General features: G+C 38.0%; 2 protein-coding genes across 4 annotated transcripts in view; one reads left to right on the forward strand and one right to left on the reverse strand.

The window, feature by feature from the left end:
* LOC138932648 (uncharacterized) overlaps positions 1-19,610 on the reverse strand; it is a 25,257-nt gene extending 5,647 nt beyond the window's left edge. The window contains exons 1-6 of one of the 3 annotated variants that reach the window (XM_070294686.1): positions 19,286-19,610; positions 17,850-17,999; positions 14,433-14,593; positions 13,419-13,521; positions 12,613-13,163; positions 11,892-12,048 (exon numbers count right to left, since the gene is read on the reverse strand). In XM_070294686.1, the coding sequence (XP_070150787.1) occupies positions 11,892-12,048; positions 12,613-13,163; positions 13,419-13,521; positions 14,433-14,593; positions 17,850-17,999; positions 19,286-19,532 (1,369 nt within the window). In that variant the 5' untranslated portion in view covers positions 19,533-19,610. Of the gene's footprint in view, positions 1-8,114; positions 12,049-12,612; positions 13,164-13,418; positions 13,522-14,432; positions 14,594-17,849; positions 18,000-19,285 lie in introns of those variants that run through there. The other 2 variants (XM_070294687.1, XM_070294685.1) reach the window with 2 other exon arrangements.
* LOC138932320 (potassium voltage-gated channel protein Shaw) lies at positions 438-10,365 on the forward strand. Its single transcript, XM_070294008.1, has 4 exons — positions 438-443; positions 616-810; positions 912-1,953; positions 3,015-10,365. The coding sequence occupies exons 1-4, from the start codon at positions 438-440 to the stop codon at positions 3,077-3,079; spliced, it is 1,308 nt and encodes a 435-aa protein (XP_070150109.1). The 3' UTR covers positions 3,080-10,365.
* Positions 19,611-21,106: the final 1,496 nt, after the last annotated feature.

Below are 21,106 nucleotides of genomic sequence, written 5' to 3' on the forward strand. Positions count from 1 at the left end.
AAGCAGTGGTATCAACGCAGAGTACTAGCATTGACGTTTCTTTCACTCAAGTGCTCTTAATTATTAATGTCTTTTCTTTTTAACGGCAGTCAATTTTAAGAATCTATTCAGTAGAAAAAGATGTGTGATTAATTTAACACGATTCGCTTTACTTAAATTGATTCCTCCAGATTAAATAAAATTATGATATTTAAAATAATAAAAATATATAGAGAGATGAAAAAAATGTAATAAATAAGGGTAGCTATTTAATGAGAATTATTGAATGGTCCTTAAAGGAACCATCTTGTTCATACATTTTCCTGAAAGGAAATCTTGCGAAAAAGATATGGAATCGTTAATCATGTCTTGGAAATTATTTCTCGGATAGAACAAGAGTAAATTTAAATAAATATACACGATCGCAAAAGTCATTAGTTAATAAGCTGATCGAAACCATGCAGGTATCTTTTTTCACGCAAGGACGCACGCAAGACGCGGTTCGCTTTTTTCACGCGAAGGCAAACAAAACACACTCAAGAAAGAGTTTCGCACGTACGAATAACAATCCTTGTTGCATCTCTCTCTCTCTCTCTCTTTTTCTCCCAACCTCTTCGCTCCGAACGCACCTTGCAGCACCGGGACACGCAGGAAACATTGACAGTCCTCGACAGATTGGACCTCGACACCGAGAAACCCACCGAAGAGGAACTAGCTAGGAAATTCGGCTTCGAGGAGGCGTACTACGAGGGGACTCTTACGTGGTGGCAGAAGCTCAAGCCTCAGATATGGTCACTATTCGATGAACCCTACTCCTCCGTCGCAGCCAAGGTACGATTCAAATTGGAATTGAAACGCATCGATATTATCACAATGATCGCTAAATGCAACAGTTATTAAAAGTCTGCCCGTACATCTGGCCAAACTTTCAGATAATCAGCATAGTCTCCGTTTTCTTCATTTGCGTTTCAATACTCTCGTTTTGCCTCAAGACCCATCCGGACATGCGAGTACCGATGATCGTGAACCGTTCGGTAAAGACTGACAACGTAACGTCCTGGGTGGTGGACAAGACCCGCACCAACGCCCACGATGTCTTCTTCTACATCGAATGCATCTGTAACGCCTGGTTCACTCTGGAGTTCTTGATACGCATCACCGCGAGCCCGAATCGCTGCGACTTTATCAAGAGCTCGGTGAATCTTATCGACATGGTCGCCACCCTGAGCTTCTACGTCGACCTCGCGCTGCAGCGATTCGCTGCCCATCTGGAGAACGCCGACATCCTCGAGTTCTTGAGCATCATACGAATAATGAGACTGTTCAAACTCACGCGTCACTCGTCGGGCCTCAAAATCCTGATACAGACCTTTCGCGCCTCGGCCAAGGAGCTCACGCTGCTGGTATTCTTCCTCGTTCTCGGTATCGTCATCTTCGCCAGTCTCGTGTACTATGCGGAGCGCACTCAGTACAACCCCAAGAACGACTTCAAGAGCATACCGCTTGGTCTGTGGTGGGCCCTGGTGACCATGACGACCGTCGGTTACGGGGACATGGTGCCGAAAACGTATATCGGGATGTTTGTCGGCGCGCTCTGCGCGCTAGCCGGTGTCCTCACGATCGCCCTGCCGGTGCCCGTGATCGTTAGCAACTTTGCGATGTATTACAGTCACACGCAGGCGCGAGCCAAGTTACCCAAGAAGAGACGCCGCGTATTGCCCGTCGAGCAGCCACGTGTCAGGGCACCAGGTGCGCCGCCAGGTGTGACCGGCGGACCAGGGACCGTCGGGCCCCCTGGCTGCGGCCAGCAATCGTCGCATCTGCAGTCCGCCGGTGGCACGGTTGCCACTGGGCCCCACGGCATGGGCCAGACGCCAGGTGTCGGGTGTCCCGGTGGTGGCCAGGGACCGCAGAATCGCCGAATGAACGCCATTAAGACCAATCATCCCAAGGATCCGTTCGCCACGAGAACAGGTAACTCCAACGAGCTCGATTGAAAGAAGAAACAAAATATTCTCACGCTCGCACGAATCTCGCGAGCTCCACTCTCCTTTATCTCTTGTTAATCTACCCGCTACGCAATCACAATTATGTGAAAGATCCACACCTTGTAATTGGCACTCGCGCTATGTTTCAATTCTGGCCATTTTGCATCACAATTCTGCTCAATTTCACAATTTGACAGAGATTAATCCGGCACAAAGACCAAGTTCAATTGACCATTCGGTATATAGATTTTTTCACATGTCGGCTATAAATTATCATATTCGTTTTTTGTTTTTTTCTATGCCGCGCCCTCTATATACCTTATGCTTATTCACGAGAGATCGCATCATCACGCGATGAATTTTACTCGGACTTTTTAGATGACTTATCTAAATGTTATTTCAGCGCGTAAAGTTGATATCTTACTGACCGTATTGAAATTTCTACCAATTGTTTAATCGTTATTGTTTTAACGTTAATAGACGAAATTACGAAGAACGCAAAGTGAAAAAAGAAGAACACCAGATCAACCTCCTAATCAAAGATTACGTAAATCGCAATTTTGCAAAATCCTCATTATACGATCACTCGCACATACGCGTCGTTTTCCTTCTCTATATCGAAATAATCTCTCGTATATTCTTTACAAATTCATAATTTCGCGTGTTAATGCTTATGTCGTGCGCGAGACGTAAAGTAAAACGTTTGACACGTAATTATTAAATGCGTATAGTATATACAACCGACTATATGAAACGCGAGATTCGGACACTCGTATCAGTTTATCCCTCTAACGTGCGCTACTTGTTATAATAAATGTTTCCATATTTCTTCTTCGTCTTTCAAAACACGAACATGCGTCTAAGAAAAATTAATAGAGCGTTATCGGTGCCGTTTATTCGAGTCTCTGAAAAAAGTGCGTTGCGTGATGCAAGATTGAGAAAAATTTAGACAGAGTTTGCGACTTTCGTACGAATCTTAAGCGTCGACCGAATCGATCGATCTTTAGTGTCTCTTTTTCTTTCTTTTTCTCGTGTGGTGGGTTGCAGAGGAAGACCGGAGGAATTGTAACCTACGGACCAACGGGACCAAGAGAGCCGGAGGTTTGGATTAATCATATTGCGATCGATAGCGCGCGCTCACAGAGACAGACGGCAATCACTCGCTGATCGGAATTAATTCGGAGCGAATACGGCGCGGCGTGTATCCCTAATCGAAGATTGTTTCCTCCCCTCCCCCCTCCCCCCTCCCGCCCCCCGCAGCCCCTCCTCCCTGTAAGATGCGTAAAAAAAAATGTTGTCGTTCAGGAACGCGCTTTGGAAAGAGAGAAAGAGAGTGAGAAAGGAAAAGAGGAAAGGAGAAGGAGGTGGGAAAATTAATTGAATACCTCGCCGCATCGCCGAAGCATCGCGGCTTCTTCTTGCCCACAATTTTACAAACGGCTAGGCAAATAAATAAACACTGCCGTGGCGAGCGTGACGGCTGAGCTCCGACCGGAAAACAAAAAAAAAAAAAAAAACAAAAAAAATCGGCAAAAGTCCCGCGGCGCCGGCTATCGTCAGACCGCAAACCAGTGTATATCTATTGTGTTTATCTGGGAACGTGTAGAATTAATGGAGAAGAAGGGAAAACGAGTCGCTCTCTGTCCGGACGCGCGACGGAAGTAATCACCGGGAGGACTGTTCGGAAGGGCAGTTTGTACTCTACACGTACCTCTTCCCCGTTAATTCTAGATGCCAAATAATATTTAATATATGTCATCGGGACGGAAGAAAAAAAGAAGATAAAAGCGAATGCGAGAGTCTCTCGACGGTTATAGTACGAGTCATTAATCGATCTAAATAGGCAAAACGTGTATGTAAACAGAAAGAGAGAGAGAGAGAAAGAGAGAGAGAATCAAGAAAAACTCGTATAGCAAATAGAAAACTTTCCTTCTTTCTTTGCTTCATGATTTCAATTATTTTCATATTTGTAAAAGAAATAATGCAAATAATATTGGCAGCCGATAAACGTATCGATGTGTATTGGCACTTATATATATATATCGTGGAACACACATGGATCTTTTTGAGAAAAATTATATGTAAATTTTTCCTTTTGCGCTTTTTAAAAGATAAAAAAAAATATATATATATATATAATTTTCGCGCTCTAGACAAGAGAATATACTTTATATTTTTATAATTTATTTTTTTCTCCTCTATATACTTTCTTCTTGAATATATATTTACTATGAAAATAGTCGTAATTTCTCTTTCTTCGTCTGTTTCTTAACTGAATTGTGCCAGATAATTTTGGATATTTATCGAATACTATAGTTGCAGAAATTCCACTTTTATATAGAGATGCAAAAGTGACTTCAATGTTTGTTCCTTATTTTTCAAAATGTTGTCTTTGACTTTCGAGTAATTGGCGATTAATAGACAAACGGAAATATCCCGCAAGAGAGTGCAGCCGGAATGTCTTATACCGTCCACCAGACCATCATCATATTTGTGATTCACGTCAACATCGCGCATCATCCGCGTGGCTTCTAAATTTAAGATAAAATGATGAGAGATCTCTGAAAGATAATACACACTCGCGGCGAGAGGGATACGCCCGCACAGTAGAAACCCGGAAATATAAACTTCATTACGTTGACATCATACATTTTTGCATTGTCGATATTATCGCTAAACGGTCTATATATCACGTTTCCTCGATTAAAGAAAAAAGAAAATCGATTACCCATCACGAAAGAAAGCCCCGCGTGTTCCTATCTTCCGCAAGCATCGTCTATAGTCTATCGCGCAATTGTATTATTTCGTTAGCGCCATTTTTTTTTCCACGAAACTCGCGTAATCGGATAGAACGAATAAACAACAGTGGAGATTGCATCTCGGCATGCATTTTGCCTGGTTCTCACCGCCTACACTGTAAAAAAAAAATTGACTGAAACTTCACCAAATTCTCTGCAACGTTTTTGCAAACATACTGTCTGAATTTTCAAACAGAATAATTGTCTGAATTTTCAGACACGCTTCAATTTTCAGACTGAACTCTTCTGAAGTTTCTTTCAGACATGCAGATCTGAAAATTTAGACAAAAATGTGTCTAAATTTTTAGAAAAATGTTTATAGTGTATCCAGCGATAAACGTGGGCGTTTTCCAATCTCTCCTCTATCATCTCGACATTCTTACACGATCTTTAAATTAGACAAACGAAATTCGGAGAGAGAAACGCGTGGCTACATTCATCATCGATGCGGCGCTAAATGAGGGGTAAAAATTGTGGAAAAAATTCTTATTCTACAAGAGATTTCCTTCTCTTCGAACGATAGCTCTTAGATGCGATGAGGACGCGGGGGTCTGTATCACTTTTCGCGCACCGTGAATATCGCCGGGACCAATTCACACGAGCTCCTCTATATCCTCCCCTAATATTCAAGATATCATATATGTATAATATCGATAAGGGAAAGAACAGTCTCAACGGCCATTCTTCCGTTCGCTTACACGCGCGAAACAAACACAGAGTCATAGCGCGGCTCGCGTATGTTTGACATGTGACAAGAATGTCTTCTCTACGTCATATGTGTATGTATATCTGTTGCGCCTGGGGGGGAGGGAAGCGGGAGTGGAAAGGGGAGAGGGAGACAAAATTGCAGAGAGAGGAATGACAAAAGCATATCACATAGACACATGTGCGATCGAGAGAAAAAGAGAGAGAGAGAGAGAGAGAGAGAGAGAGAGAGAGTGTGTATGTATACATATGTGTGTACGTACGGATCTTATAAATATACATATACAGTTGGCGTTTCATCTCGTAGACGTAGATCGTAGATAGACGTAGACCGTAGACAATCGTCGTTTCTTCGACAAAATTAATCATATTACGCACGCGTATGTCCGCATTACGCGTTCCCGTTCGTGCGATTCGATATGGGGGGGACAGCCGCGTTCTTTTCCTTCAAAATTTCTCGATCGCATCTTTGACAACAAGTCACGGAATCCGAATACAGGTATCATCTTTTTATTCGATTCGGTTCTCATCGACGAGAGAAATCGATCGTATTCGATATCGGCGTTAATGAGACTGTAAGAAAAATATCCTATAAATCTACTAAGAAATTTCAATCGTTGGATTAATATCATCTTTCCCGCGCACGCACTGCAAATTCATTACGTTTTAATTCGCGAACGAAGTAATGCAATCGCGCGCGTTTCGCTCCACTCGTAGAATACTATAATTATATAGCAAGACCATCATATTACAGCCTTGATATTATTTATTACGCACAATCGTTGCTTTTTTATACGTATACGTGTTTATTCTGTAATTAAAACTCCAACTTTATACACCGAGTACCTGATATTTTTCATGAATTCTTGTCGTTTCTCGTTTCAATTCCGAAAAAAATTTCACAGTTTCATAAAAATCTTAAAACACGCATCTCTGCAATAATACGTTAGCAATAAGATATTATGTTGAAATTTTTAACAATTTGCACGCGCAAAACGTTTTGCGCGTGTCTCTCCTCTCTCTCATTTTACAATAAATAAATTACTGCCCGATATACATATTTGCATATAATTTTTCCTAAGCCATATATATCTTGAATCTGCTCGTGACGACAGTTTGATAATAAAGCGGGATAAAAAAAAAAAAAAAAAAAAAAGGATCGATGAAGAAAGAAATTGATCAAACGATGTTATAAATGTCCCATCGCGCAAAACGACACGATTGCTTTCATATGGAAATCGTATATAGAACGTACGTTAATATTACATGAAAAAGTACATTTAGACGGATAAATGAAAATTATTTATATTATTATATAACAATGGATATTATAAATATGAATGATTAATAAATATCTCTTATGGAAATCAGGCTAATGTGAAAAGTTGGGAGCAAATTAGCATTTAAATAGTTGCGCGGAGAGACGAAGCTGACACACACGATTAATTAAACTATGAACTGTAAATCCTGTTTGGAACGCCCATGCGAAAAGAAAACTTTTGCTTTTCTCAGCGACAGAGACACGCGTGTCAGTTTGCGTGGAAAATAGTATATAAAAGAATATTCAATAAATCCTTTCTACACTATTTCAATTCTGTTAGTTTAGCACGTGTAATATTACGACTTAATATATTTTCGATTCATAAATAATATTTCTCCCCCATTATTTCACGTAGTATATATTCTCGCTCTCTCTGACATTTTTAATTTTATAATTTTAGATTCTTTACTTAAATAATAATCGATATATCGTGAAAGCAAACAGATATAATCTCCGATTTTTAATAGTATCTAATTATGTTTTATACCTCATCTTTTGATATTCAAATTTTCAATTTGTTCATCGTTGTACAAGAGATACGCACACGAACACACACACACACACACACACACACACACACACACACACACACACACACACACATTAGACAAAAGAATTTCTTGATATTTCAAATCGTTTCGAAGATATTCGCGCGTTACATTTTCCGCCAAGTCGAATACCTATGTCATCTCGCTTCGGTCTAGTGCCTAATAATAAGGTGTATGAATAATTTGCGCTGGGAGACCGTTTTCAATATTCGCCCTCATTTAGTATAAGCGCTACTATCGCTGCTTGAGTTTGCTCGCCGTTCACAATCGCCCAGATTCTTTGTGCCTTATAAAGACTGAGTTTCCATATCCAGGGTTGTGCATCGACTCTCCGTTACGTTCTCCTTACCCGCCTTGTCATTAGAGAGACTTTACACGGTAACGTCTATGCCGTGCTGTCTGCACGGCTGTGGTTAAGTTAAACAAGACTGGAGACAAGTAATGCAGGAAAATTAATCCGCTCGTATAATTCAATTGGCCGATGGCGGAAAAAGTTGAACGTATACCAATAGACGATTATATATTTTATTATTCGCGAATCTCATTGCGATTTGACGCAGATTCTTCATAACATGCCGTTCTCGTTTTTTTTCTCTAGCCCATCATTTTAATTTAGAAAATATCACATATCCTTTATAAAAAAAATTAGGGGAGAATTACCAATTGAAAATTGAAAATAAGAATTTTTAAAATATTTAAATTAATGCAAACTATATAGTAGAGTGTAGAATATATTCTATTCGAATATACTTTGCGCGCGTTTAAAAGCCGCAGATCAAATTGAAACGGGCGCGAATAGATACATACATGTATCGTTTAAATAAAAGAATTTCCATCGCTCGCAATTTCCTGCATATAGCAATACCACGGCGGGTATTATACGATCGTCAATCGTCATGCAGCCCTGTAAATGGAAGCCAGCCAATAATAATTCGACCCTGACTAGACTATATACCGCGTGTCGTGCCATACAAGTATTGTACATTCGCACCGCGCATCCACACATATACATACATACAATATAACACATTTCGCGGAATGCTCGCACGCACGTTGCAATATTCAACACTGTTGACTCGAAATAAGAAAGTAGAGAGAGAGAGAGAGAGCCTCGCGTTAGGATCGATGCCGCGAAGACTCGAAAATGCCCTTCTTTTCCTCCCGAATATAGAGAAACGAATCGTGTTAATTAAAAAGCGAATGCATCTATGCTACAAAAGAACAATCTGCCGAAGCGATATTATAATGCACAGCTGAATCTCTGATATTTTCGGCTCTCTCCTCGTCCTAGTATAATCTTTTCGTCTTAAATAAGTCCAAATACGTTTGTAAATTGCCCGGCAATGCGGCAATTTGTGTGGGTATACGCCGAATTTTCTAAGGATATAAAGATACATTGTCGTTCGATCCTAAAACGATCTTTATTTCATCCGAGAGTTTTTAAGTTCGGGACTAGAAGATCTTCATCTCAAGTGTGACACTTGAAGCGAAATAGAGTGATACAAGTGACGTTTTGTTTCGCGCGTGATAGTGTCATCGATACCTAACGTTTTTCTCCCCCGCGTCTTAAATGACTCGTTAAAACGACGAGAATTGGAGAGGAGAGGAGAACGGGGAAAGGAGAGAGTACTAAAGGGAAAAAAAAAAAGTAACGATGCATATCGGCGGCATACGATGAGCACGCACACGCACAACGGTATTTAAGGGAAGAAAGAGCGAGTGTGTACGGACATGTGTGCGCGCACATGTTGTGCTCCCCCCACAGCCTACCAATTGCGGTAGCCAACATTTTCTGGTATCTAACTCTTTTCGTGACGGCCACAGCGTAAAGATTATTAGAATAATTTATAAGGCGACGTACATTTTCCGCCGATAACCATCGCGTTCGCTCCTTTTGCTTTACGCTTTACATTGACCAGACTCCTCGGGATTGCCGGATTGTATTAAATATTGAATACAAAAATTTTAACTGGCATATTTTTTAACAAGAAAACACAAATTTTCCAAGTGTATAGGCTGCTTGCGACTATATTACATCGAGGCGTCCGATTACATCGAACCTTGATGTAAATGGGTTCGCGTTACCACGTCACAAACAATCGAAATTGATTAATAAATATCGATCGCGCTTATTTGCTTGTTTGTCATAGAAACGTCAACTTTATTCCGAATATACGTTTTGTTATTGCTATTGATGCACGTACATTTTTCCATGCCGGTTTTGTAAATTTTGTGCCGGTATTTGACGTAAAAGATCCGCGAGATCTCGGCAGGTTTAAAGGATCCGAAGAATCTGGTGATCCTAATCGACTGGGGCTCTCGTCGCCTTTCCGAAGCGTTTTCCGTTGGTTCCGTTGTCGTCCACTATCCGGATCAAAGATGGAAGAGAGTCCAGTGATTTTCTAATATCAAGTTTTCTATACAATACGTAGTATCGATTAATAATTAATAATAACAGGATGTGCGCAGATGATGCGAGTGTAGAGTGTGCGAGTCGAATTCTCTCTCTCTATGCAGATTGGATGGCGGGCGCGTTAATTCGAAATAATTAAAACATATCGACGAATGCTCGGAGATTTACATTCGATATTTTTTCTATCAGAAAAAAAAAAAAAAAATCTCGAGAAACTTTTCGTTGCGCGAACAAACGTTTCGAATATTAGGAAAACTCATGTACCGTGTGCGCGGTGAGAGATATCGCTAAACATCCGAATTCTCGTACGCAGAGATTCGCCTTGGATCGCGAATCTTCTCGTGTCTCGGAGTTTCTCTACATCCCTGAATTTAATATTCGTTTATAATTGAATGTCTCGCATCGTCTGCGCTCATCATCGATCATTCGCCAATTGTATACAGCGCTCCGTTGTATCGCTCGACGATGTAAATACAACGACGAACAGATCCTTTCCGACAGAGTTTTTTTTTCGGGAACGCGTAGCTCCATCGGGCGCGGCGGGGTGCTTAATCGATACGAAGATGTACAATCCTATCGTCGGCTTTTTTTTTTTTTTTTTTTTTTTTTTTTTTTTTTTTTTAAATTTCTCTCATCCTCGAGATCCACAGACGACGGCGCACTTTAACGTAGCGGCCGTAATAATCAGCATTTATCTCTCATTACAAAATAAATAAATAAATTATATAAATAGATATGTATTAGTATATTCGAAATAATTTTTACACATATGGGAATTTATATCCAAATATATATACGGCCTCGACACTTCTCTCGCGGATTAAACGCCCCGCGAACGTCCGCAATCGTATCGATAGAGTATTAGTATAGATTGAAAAGAAAAAAAAAAAAGAAAAGAAAAAAAAAGAAACCTGTGTTCCCTTCCTCTCCTCTCCTTTTCCCTCCCCCTTTCCCCCTCGCACCAAGCGATCATCAAGTACACGCGATTCACGTTCGCGATTCACCTCCCTCTCTCTTCAACGCTATTCAACAATCCTTTTAACTTTCGATAGATAGATAACGCGATATGATTTCGGATTGTACGAAAGCGACGTGTCTCGTGGACGAAATAACAGTTTATATTGACCGTCGTCGAAAATTATGTCTCCGTTATGTCATTATACGCTAATTTTATTATCACTATCGTTATTATCGTTATTATTATACACGCGACACTTATAGATATACATAATGTGAAGTGGCTTCATGCAAGAGGCAAGTGATCTCGGCCTCTTCCGAAGCAAGGATGCGTGTTTCTTCTGGGAGAGCGATTCAAAGTGATGTTGCCATCGTCGATATTCATATCATATATTGACGACATTATAATTTATTCTTGTAACGTCATTATATATCGTTATCGCTAACGGTTGCCGCGATCGTCGTCGACATTTTCCGCGGCAAAGAAACACAACCACCTGTTACATATTACAAATGAGCGTTAAATCTCACGTTGGAACAGTTTTGACTTGACGGATAGATTGAATGCCTCGTAATTGACACATACATACACATATACATGTACGCCCGTACACAAACGCGTTGCGTATCGCGGCCGATGATGATGATCGTGGTGTAATCGAACCAGAAAAAAAGAAGCGGGACACAAAAAGCGAATTAAATATAAATATATATCTATCACACTATATCGAGAGTTGTGCGCTGCGTTTACGCGATTTAAGCTAGTTCATTTGTAAATAAAAACTATTTGACTCTTTCATCTCTTGTGTCGTATTAATTGATCCTATATACACAGTTATCCCTCGGTCTCTCTCCTACATACGTCCATCGACACTTACGTAAACCAAACGGATGAAAAGATGACGTCTCTTTTATTACGACCCAAAATCCCTTTCCGATATTTACGTCGTAGAAGCGATATCGCGCGCAAAACGAAATAATTTATGAGCAGTACAGAGTCTAATAATATTGTCTCTCCCTCTCTCTCTCTTTTATTCGAGAGTGATATTGCCTCCGCACACACACACGCACTCGTATAGATCGTGTGTGAGAGAATGGAAATTAATTATAAAGCGATCTCTCAAGCTACGCAGGCTAATTGCTGATAGGTAAGACACATGCCGGCATTATCCGCCAACGTACCGTCCGCGTTGCTACCGGGATCGAAAGCCACCCTTATCCGGAAGGGCGTAGTCCAGGTCTCCACCCGGCAATTACCCTCCGCGTCGAGTTCGTCTCGTCTGCACAGCGAGTTGCCGCAATGCTCCAGATTGCAGACACCCGCCACGTTGTTTCCCGGCTGGAACAGACACACGTGTTTCCCGCTGAGGTCTAACCTAAACGAGTCTTTCCGATAGTAGTTAGATCCTAACTATTAAAAGACTTCAATGTTATATTAATCTCATTTTTTTTTTTTTTTTATAAACTATAATGATTGGTATATAGATTTATTAATTGAAGCAAAAACTTTTTTTTTTTCGTAAAGTCATATAAATATATTTTATAATACAATATTAGTTATCTTTATAGATTTTGCCAGTTTATTGCATCGGATAAAGTCCGAGACGGTAAAAATCAAAATTTACCATGGTTTTTTTCCATTCATTAGATTTTTCCCATCAACTCTGATCGTTTCGGGCGTCTTGCGCAATAATTTATATTTAACGTTACGCACTAATAATACTTTATGGCTTAAATTTGATTTAATTTAAACTTTTAATTGAATTTAATCAAACTTTTTTAAATATTTATACTAGAGATGCGTCTACGCGATGATTATAATTTAAAAAAGAAAGGAAGAGAACGAGTTGTGTTACCGATCGCTCGCGACGAATGATGGAATGAAATTAAACGTGCGATATACCGTGATAAATTCCTCGAAATCACAGGGGATAAGTATCCTATCCCTGCACCGTCTCTCGATCGGCGACGTCGGATTCGTGCCGGTGCTGAGGACCATCGTCTCCTGCTGCTCGGACGATCCCGCACCCGAGCCTTCGACGACATCCTCGATGGAATTATTCGCGACGTTGTTGAGATCGACGATAGCGGAGACGGAGGCGTTTCCGTTGTTCGTCGTGGCTGGAGCCGCGAGGACGTTCGTCGCGTTGGACCCGTCAAGTCCTATCCTAAAAGAATCTCGCGTGCACGGCTGATAAGCGATACCGCACATGTCTCTCTCCTGACGCACGCACAATAAGTAATCATGTCCGGCGAGGTATCGACCGTTCGGCAGATAATTGAACGTCCTCAGCGTGCCGTTCGGCGAGCGAAAATATTGGAGACACCCGACTGGCGCTCGTTGCTCGAAACCCAATTGCACCACGCGCATCTCCCACATTCGTGATTGCAGGCCGCTTGGCAGCCGGAAGTTTAAAGTGATCGGTTCGTTGCCTTCGCTCGCGTCCATGTACACTATTAAAAATATACGTGTATGGGTATATATGTATATATATATACACTGAAAAAATATACCAAATTCAGGAAAATTATTATTGATTAAAAAAAAAATTATTTATTCAAACACTTGCAATGGAATTAGTTATTTCAATCAAGCAGCAAATACAATATATATTTGAATTAATAAAATATAAAATATATTTTATTAATAATTTTTGAATAAGGAAAAGCTACAGATTACAAAGGCAATGAAGCGATAAAGTTTCTCACCGTGTTGTCCACTGTTCCATCCGCACAATTCGAAAGATGTCTTGCTGTTATTAATTACCATAACATCCCCGTCGCAAATACCAGTCGTTGCATTCGGTTGGCCCTAAAATTCATTTTCAATTTCTCTTTATCTCTTTCACTGATTTATTTACAATAAGATTATGTATACGGTGCTCTAAAGCAAGGATGTTCTTTTAATAGTAGATTACAATTTGGAGACGATTTTTTTCTTAACGAAAATATCGAGGCGTTAATAGTTTTCAAATTTTTAACGATTGAAAAAAGAGAACTCTTTGCAAGCTAAACTTGTCTAAAATCAAAAGTTGTAATAAAACTACACTGTAAGAAACATTGCAAAATTATAAGAATAATAAATGTAAAATTACACACAATAAATATATAATAATAGAGAAACGTGTAAAAATTTCGTTATTTATTGTGTAATTTTATATAGTTTGTTTTTTTTTTTTTTTTTTTTTTACGGTGTACATTCTTGAGTTAATTTCAAATAAAATTTACCTTAATGGAATTTTAATTTGAGCCCTAGTTACGGGATGAAACAAATTGAAGACTTGCAAAAAATAATTATATTCCTCGACATTTTCGCTAAAGAAAGTCGATTCCAAAAAATGAACTAGAAAATTAATAAAAGTGTTAAAAGGACTTTTCTGGTATCTTTTTGGGATATACTATACTATACGCCAATGTATTTATATAAAATAAATTTAGTAAATAAAATATAATATTAAAATATAATATTTTAATAAAATGAAGAGAATCGAATCTTTTATAGAAATGCAACATCTAAATATCGATTTCCCAATAAGAAATAAGCATTGTCACAGCCCCTAGAAGAAAAGTGTTTCATTTACACGCTTAGCATCGACATTGTCTTGGCAACTTGCGGAATATCAGATTGCGTTTAAGGGAATCAACGTTCGCGATTGGCCTAAGCGGATTCCCATATCAGTGGATAAACTTGTCGCAGCAATAAGATATATCCCTGAAACTTACAATGTTAAAATGAACAAAGTCGATCCTCAACTGACTGACCTCCGTATCGATCTTCCGTACGACCACCGTGCAGTTCATAGGCCGGTCGATGAGGTTGGGAAAACCAGGACTGGTCACGTAGGTCAGATTATTCTGTACCTCGTTGTCGCAGCTTGCCGTGACTGAAAACCACGTTAATTGACCGACACATTAACGGATTACGTAGAGTTGCGGTGCCGCGTGCTTCGAAATATTTAATTAGACATTATTTATTCCAATACGACTCCGCTTCGTAATATTTTTATGGGATTGCGCACTTAATACAGAATTGTATAAATAATAAATTGGCGCGCGTCCAATATTGAAGTCACCGATATAATGAGCCTTCTATTAGCCTTCTAAAGTTAAGTGGGAAATCGGACACCTGAGTTCGGACGCCGAGTTAACTTCTCTAAGTAATACCCGATATAAGCTGCTGCTTCGTTACTTTTCTCACGTGTGCTCTGTACGTTAAATAATTTTTCCAAAACATTTTTCTGAAATCAATCGATTTTATATCGATTAATTTACATATCAAATAAAAAATTAGACATCCCAGTTTGATGCTAATAACTTCTCTACAAAAATATTAAATATATATATATATATATGCGTCAATTATAATAATTTTCCCGCGAAACAATTTTGTAAAATTGCAATTAATTTTATGCGAATTAATCTATATTTAAAAAAAAAAAAAAAAAATCAGATTTGAAAGTAGGCTGAAATTATGATATATTATTACTGTTGCTTACACGAGGAGGAGCTAGTTATCCTCGTCGAAATTTCTTGATCATAATTTAGATCCGCGTGAACGAATTAAATGCAAATGCCAGACATTCCAATACTTTGGCAAACTATCCGCCGTAGGCGTCATCGTGCGATATTCTCGCGAGCAGCCTCCGGCTTCGATAATGAGTTCTCATTCAGGTATTCAGGCGACCGTTTTAGAATCACGGGACGCTATTCAACAGCCCGCCGCTCCGGTTAAGAAGAAGCGGTTACCGCCTTTGCGTGTAAATCTTACTTCCTACATCGTGTAACTTGAGATAGCAACTTGATGTGGACAATATAAAAAATGTATGAAGAGTCTGACATTGCACGTTGCGTTCAACGATTCGACGAAAAGAGTGCAAAAAGAAAAAGATACAGCCGGTTAGCTTTCGATTCGCAAGCACAACGCATTCGTGTATCGCGCACGTAATATTCAAGATTTTATTTAGATATATGCTCATGCCAGATATTGTATATACGGAATACTTTACTCCAAATCATCCACCTTTAATTCTAACAATAACGATTCTTCGACTAATTTAAACTTGGCTTTTTTCGGCTTACTTGTATCGTAAAAATTTAAATACTATATATATATATATACATATACTTTATAATTTAAATATAGTATATTTATAAAATTAAATATTTCGATGAAACAAAAGACGCGAATTACAGTCCTGTAATTCGCGAATTAAAAAAATTTTTAGATAGAAAAATGTTATACGGTTATACAAAGATCTGCGTCTATAAATATAATGTATATTTTCTTTCCTATCGTTCTTCGCCTCTCATTACATAATCACCGTTCTAATCTCGTAAAAGCTATAAAGAATTTATTTATAGCTTAAAGGTCACGTCCACGCATCTTCGATGAAAGCGTCAGAAATTTGTTTTGTTCCTATTGTAGAGCTCTTGTAAATTCATATAAAGCGCACGCATATACAATATATGTACTACATTCTCTTCGAATTGCATCTCATTCAGATTCATATCGATAAATTATCGCGAAATAACGCATTCGCGATTGCAAAACTCGGACATGCGAGATGCATCGAGAAACAGACGTTCTCGCAGGAAGCATGGTGTTCGGAAAATCGGTCAAGAATCCGTACGTACGGTATGGCCCTGTTTTCGACTAGAGCATGCACCGTGGCGGAAAAAGCGAATGGATGCAGACCGGATAAAAAGCAACAGAGAACAATTGGACGAAAGAGGAAACGGAAGATGGAACGGTGGCGAAAAGGCTAGCCTTAGAATAACAACTTGTTCCGCGCTACGAGAGACTCTTGGAGATTTAAAAAAAGAGGCGGTATATAAAAATTAAAGCGAAAATGCTCATCTATTTTTTGATATAAATCTCACGATCCGAAATATATATTTGGAAAAGAGAATTGCTATAAAAACACTACTAGTATCCTCTACAAAACATTTTTTAAATGTTCCATTAATGCACATAAATGATACATTACTTTATAAATTTTAATTTAAAGTTTACACTTTTCTTGAATTTTTATACAGAGGTTAATTACAAAGTTAATAAAAAAGCATTTTGCGACAAATTAAATTTTAGAGTTAAAAATGCACGACAAAATGCCAGCTTTTCAACAAATTTCGAATGGATTTTATAAAATGTAAATGTATCGAATTTTTAAATTCTCAAGAAATTTATCGTTAGAAATAAAAGAGTTGCTAAATACAATCACGCTTGATCGTTAAGAGAAAAACATCTTGAAATTCGTGAGAAAATTTATCGGAAACAAAAAAAAAAAAACTGCTCTAATTAAAAAAAGTCAAATATCAGCTGAATGCTAATGATAAACCGTGCCTTGCGATTTATAGAAACCCTTCGAACCGATGTACATATAATACATATTGTTATAGTGTTAGTCTATAATTTTTTTTAAAGCCTCATCTTTTTCTTAAACGAAGAATATATTCACAATCAGTAACGTCGATTATATTCGCGAGTTCTTCGAAAGCACGTAAACGAGACATAGGAGGGACATTGGATCCCATTCACAGTGCGCGATTCTCGATGATCACGCTGAAAGGCAATTAAGTAACTGTATAACTCTGCCTTCAAGTTCTTTCTCGTCGTACGAGCTGTCGTATATACCGTTCCTTCTCCTTGCCTTTTTATTTTCTCCGTGCGCTCCCTTTCACGCTATCGAGGAGAGCGTGTGCCGCTTAAGAGATCGTCTCGGAATTACGCCCGACCATCCCGATACCGTTAAATCGAAAAGCGGAAGAGCCTCGTTGATCGATTTGGCGTCGATTGCGAAAATCGCGATCGTCTTTTGACGCTAAAGATATGTACAATCTCTAGCTAAAGGCTTTCGCACGTATTTTCGGGTAACTTTAATGATACGATCGATCAATTATTTAAATAGCCTGTACCAAACCGTCGTAGAGAAGAGAAGCGAGAATAACAAATGGAAAACAAAATTATTTAATATATTTTCAGATATCTATAAAGGTACGGAGGATATCGAAAAGAGCCGATATTCGGATTATCCTTCTCTCAGATCGGGGCTCTCGCCCAGAATGAATTTTACGATATCGCTCTTACGATGACAGGTAAAACTGGAGCGGTTTACGATGAAAATTACGGGAATAACTCACATATGCAACACACGCCGAATCCGAGTGCACACGGTCCGTGGGATACCCCGTGCTGGATACGACACTCGTATGTGTTCATGCATATTCCTTGGCGTCGTTTGTCCTCGGACAGGCACTCCTCCTCCACCGGAACGGGAAAGAAGTTTAACACTGCGTAAAACGAGATAGTAAAACGCGAAGAAGGGATGTTCGCATGTTCGCGCGCTCGGACTCTACTTGATAATGTCAATCTTTGGCGATTATTTTTCGGTCATTGTGTAAATGAATTTCAGATGTGTAAAGTAAACGAAAAATCGGGTTACTCTCTTTCTCTCTTCCTTCCTCTCTTGTAAAATTCAGTATAATAATAAAAATTATTTACGATTCAACATCTGCCCATTTTTATTTTAACTCAATATTTATTTATATCGAGAAAACAATTTTTTCAAGAAGGTCCTCGACAAAAATTTAATTTTATCAAATTTCTCAAACTAAAAAAAGCTTCTTAAAAACGAAATAACATGTTTTGATTGAAGGTATGAACAAGTGACTTGACAGTAATATATTGTATAATATTTGTCGAACGATCGTACAATTTATCATTTGTTACATTCACATACCGCAAAGAAAATACTAAGTTTTGCGACTGAAATTTACAAAGTTTTCAGGATCCTCTCCCTGTACATCGCAAAGAGAAGCATCTATTTTTTACGTTTCTCTCAAGTTAACAAGAAAACAACAACGATGGCAAACTAAAAAAGGCTAACACGGGGAATAATACGGAATCTTGTTTAATTTTCTTCGGCTTAAGGATGTTTCAACTGTACAATAGTAGCAAAAAGCTGTCAAAATTAAAAAAAAAAAGAGAACTTTTTTCTTACGTTCTCATTGTTCGGAAAATTAAATTAATGAATCTGGATTGTACAAAGAATTAAATATTATTAAATAATATGGTTTTTAACGTCTTCATAAAAGAAAATAGTCGTAATTAATTTTTATGACATAAACTTTTGATCACGAATATCCTCTGAAATCAACTACAAAGAAAAACAAAAACAAAAATGAGTAATTTGCAGAAAGATTTTGGGTTAATATAAGTATTTACAATTTTTTCATTAAATATCTTTTAAACGAGTAAGTGAATCTAAATCAAGTTTTGCATAAATATTTATTAGAGTTTTGTTAATGCGTGTGAAAATTTTTATTTCGCTGCCAATGTTTTTTTCCTTGTCAAATAATGTCGATAACTCTAAGCTCAAATAATTTCCAAATCGTTAAGAGAATTATGGAGATTTTGCACAGATATTTAGAAATCAAACCGTCTACGAAATTTTTACGCTTCTGATTAATGACACATATATTCATTACAACCTTGATCGGCGTAATCCAGTCTAGCAACGTGCCATGTAATATTATATTGAATTTACTCGCAACGTTTTACGTTTCGTTTAACTCACCTCTGGAAAATCGAGTCGCGTCCTGTTCAAGCAACTCGTTTGACACAGCTTTACTTGCCGCGCGATTCGACCAGAAATTTAGCTCTAAGAGCGACCATTGATGCGTCATCTCCGGCAAGGAGAGCATCAAGCCGATACTATTCAGCGTGCACCGAACATCGCTTCCCGCATTCGACGGAAACGATGCTCTAGCCACCGTAACACCGACGCATAAGACGACAAATATCCCATGATAGCGTAAAGGCATAATCGCGCCACTGGGTCACCGGCGCCCCCGAAATCGCATTCCCGACAACAGCGGGATCTCATCCGCGCTAATCGAAGACCGCGCTGCCGACTGACCGTCAACTTGGATCTGGAACCCCACGCGTGTCGGGCCCACGCGTCCACGGGGCCCTCTCCTGCCACCAGCCGCGATATATATCTCCCCGCGCATTTGTATTCTCCGATATATTTATATATATAAGTTTATTTTCATCGAAACAATGTAGGTCGCGTAACGGTTCAAACGACAAATATATTTTAACATACCTTTTTCGACAGTTGTACGTATTTGTGAAAAATGAGGAAGGAAAAGAAAAAGACAAAGAGAGTCGGATTTCGGCACCAAAAAGAATAATGATGAATTGAAAAAATTAATAAAGAACAGAAAGAAAGAAATATAAACGGAAATACAAAGAAAGTATCTTCAATGTGACATTTTTTGTCACTGTTTTTAAATATTTTTAAAATTATTTCATTCAAATATATTTGTATCTCTTTTTTTATTGACAAATGACAATCACTCGTTTCTATTTATAAGAATAAAAGTAACAAGTCTTGCATTATGTAATTAGGACGGTATCATTATCGCTCTTATATATTTTCATTCATATAATTTTAATTCTATCATATCCAAGATTTTGCCAACGAATTATTGTTCCATTTTATTTATAGACATAGATAGTATAATTTTTATTTTTATTTTTTTTATCTTTTAATTACACATACGTACAACACACACACAAAGTTTTAGATAAATACTATTTTAATTTAAAAAAATATTTGATGTAAAGATATCAATTGTTAAAGGTTAATCCATGATAAAATCAAGAATTATATGATCTATGAATATTTTATAAAAGAAGATCGATTCCAATAAAAATAAACTAAAAGTTATTTCATCTTTTCTTCAAATTTTCGACAGTATAAAAGTATAAGTGTATATTTATCCCCTGTAGTATAAGTGCATTTCATATACCACTGTATCGATGTACATTTTAACTTCTTCTATCAACGATGCTTACATTCCTGAATTATCATTAGACGACTATTCAATTTACGTATCCACCTCTCTCCTAGTCCTCCTCCTTCTCTCAGGATGTCAGAGTCGTATATACAGAGTTGATCTGTAACATATAAATAAAAGATCCAAATTGTAGTAGAGCTCAAAATAATTTAAAAATAATTATTTTTTAAAAAATTTATCGGGCGCATTGAATTTTATATTCCATGTATATAATAATAAGCAGATCAATAAAATAATTTTATAAATTAAAAAAAAAACACTATTAATAATTACTGATAATTTCATATAAAAGCTATAATTTAAAAGTAGAAACTTTTACAAGATTATAGCTTTCATATAAAAATCTTTTTTTCTAATTCTCTTTTATTTAAATCATGTAAATAAAAAATCGTCATATAATTTTCTATATGGAGGCAGACAGAATCACCAATGAGATACTTAGGAAAAGAGACAAAATAGGCCTCCCATTTCCCATGTAGTGTCTCCTTTTCTACAGTGAGCGCGCGTTTGTTCATCGCGACGTCCATTCTATA

The sequence above is a fragment of the Polyergus mexicanus genome, unplaced genomic scaffold, assembly GCF_030449975.1.
Source record: "Polyergus mexicanus isolate NDT 795.1 unplaced genomic scaffold, iyPolMexi1.0 SCAF_4, whole genome shotgun sequence".
In the NCBI taxonomy this organism is placed as follows: domain Eukaryota; kingdom Metazoa; phylum Arthropoda; class Insecta; order Hymenoptera; family Formicidae; genus Polyergus; species Polyergus mexicanus.

Coding starts and splice junctions, on each gene's coding strand:
- LOC138932320 (XM_070294008.1), top strand. Junction 811..911: donor ACTCCTCCGTCGCAGCCAAG/GTACGATTCAAA, acceptor CCAAACTTTCAG/ATAATCAGCATAGTCTCCGT. Junction 1,954..3,014: donor TCCGTTCGCCACGAGAACAG/GTAACTCCAACG, acceptor GGTGGGTTGCAG/AGGAAGACCGGAGGAATTGT.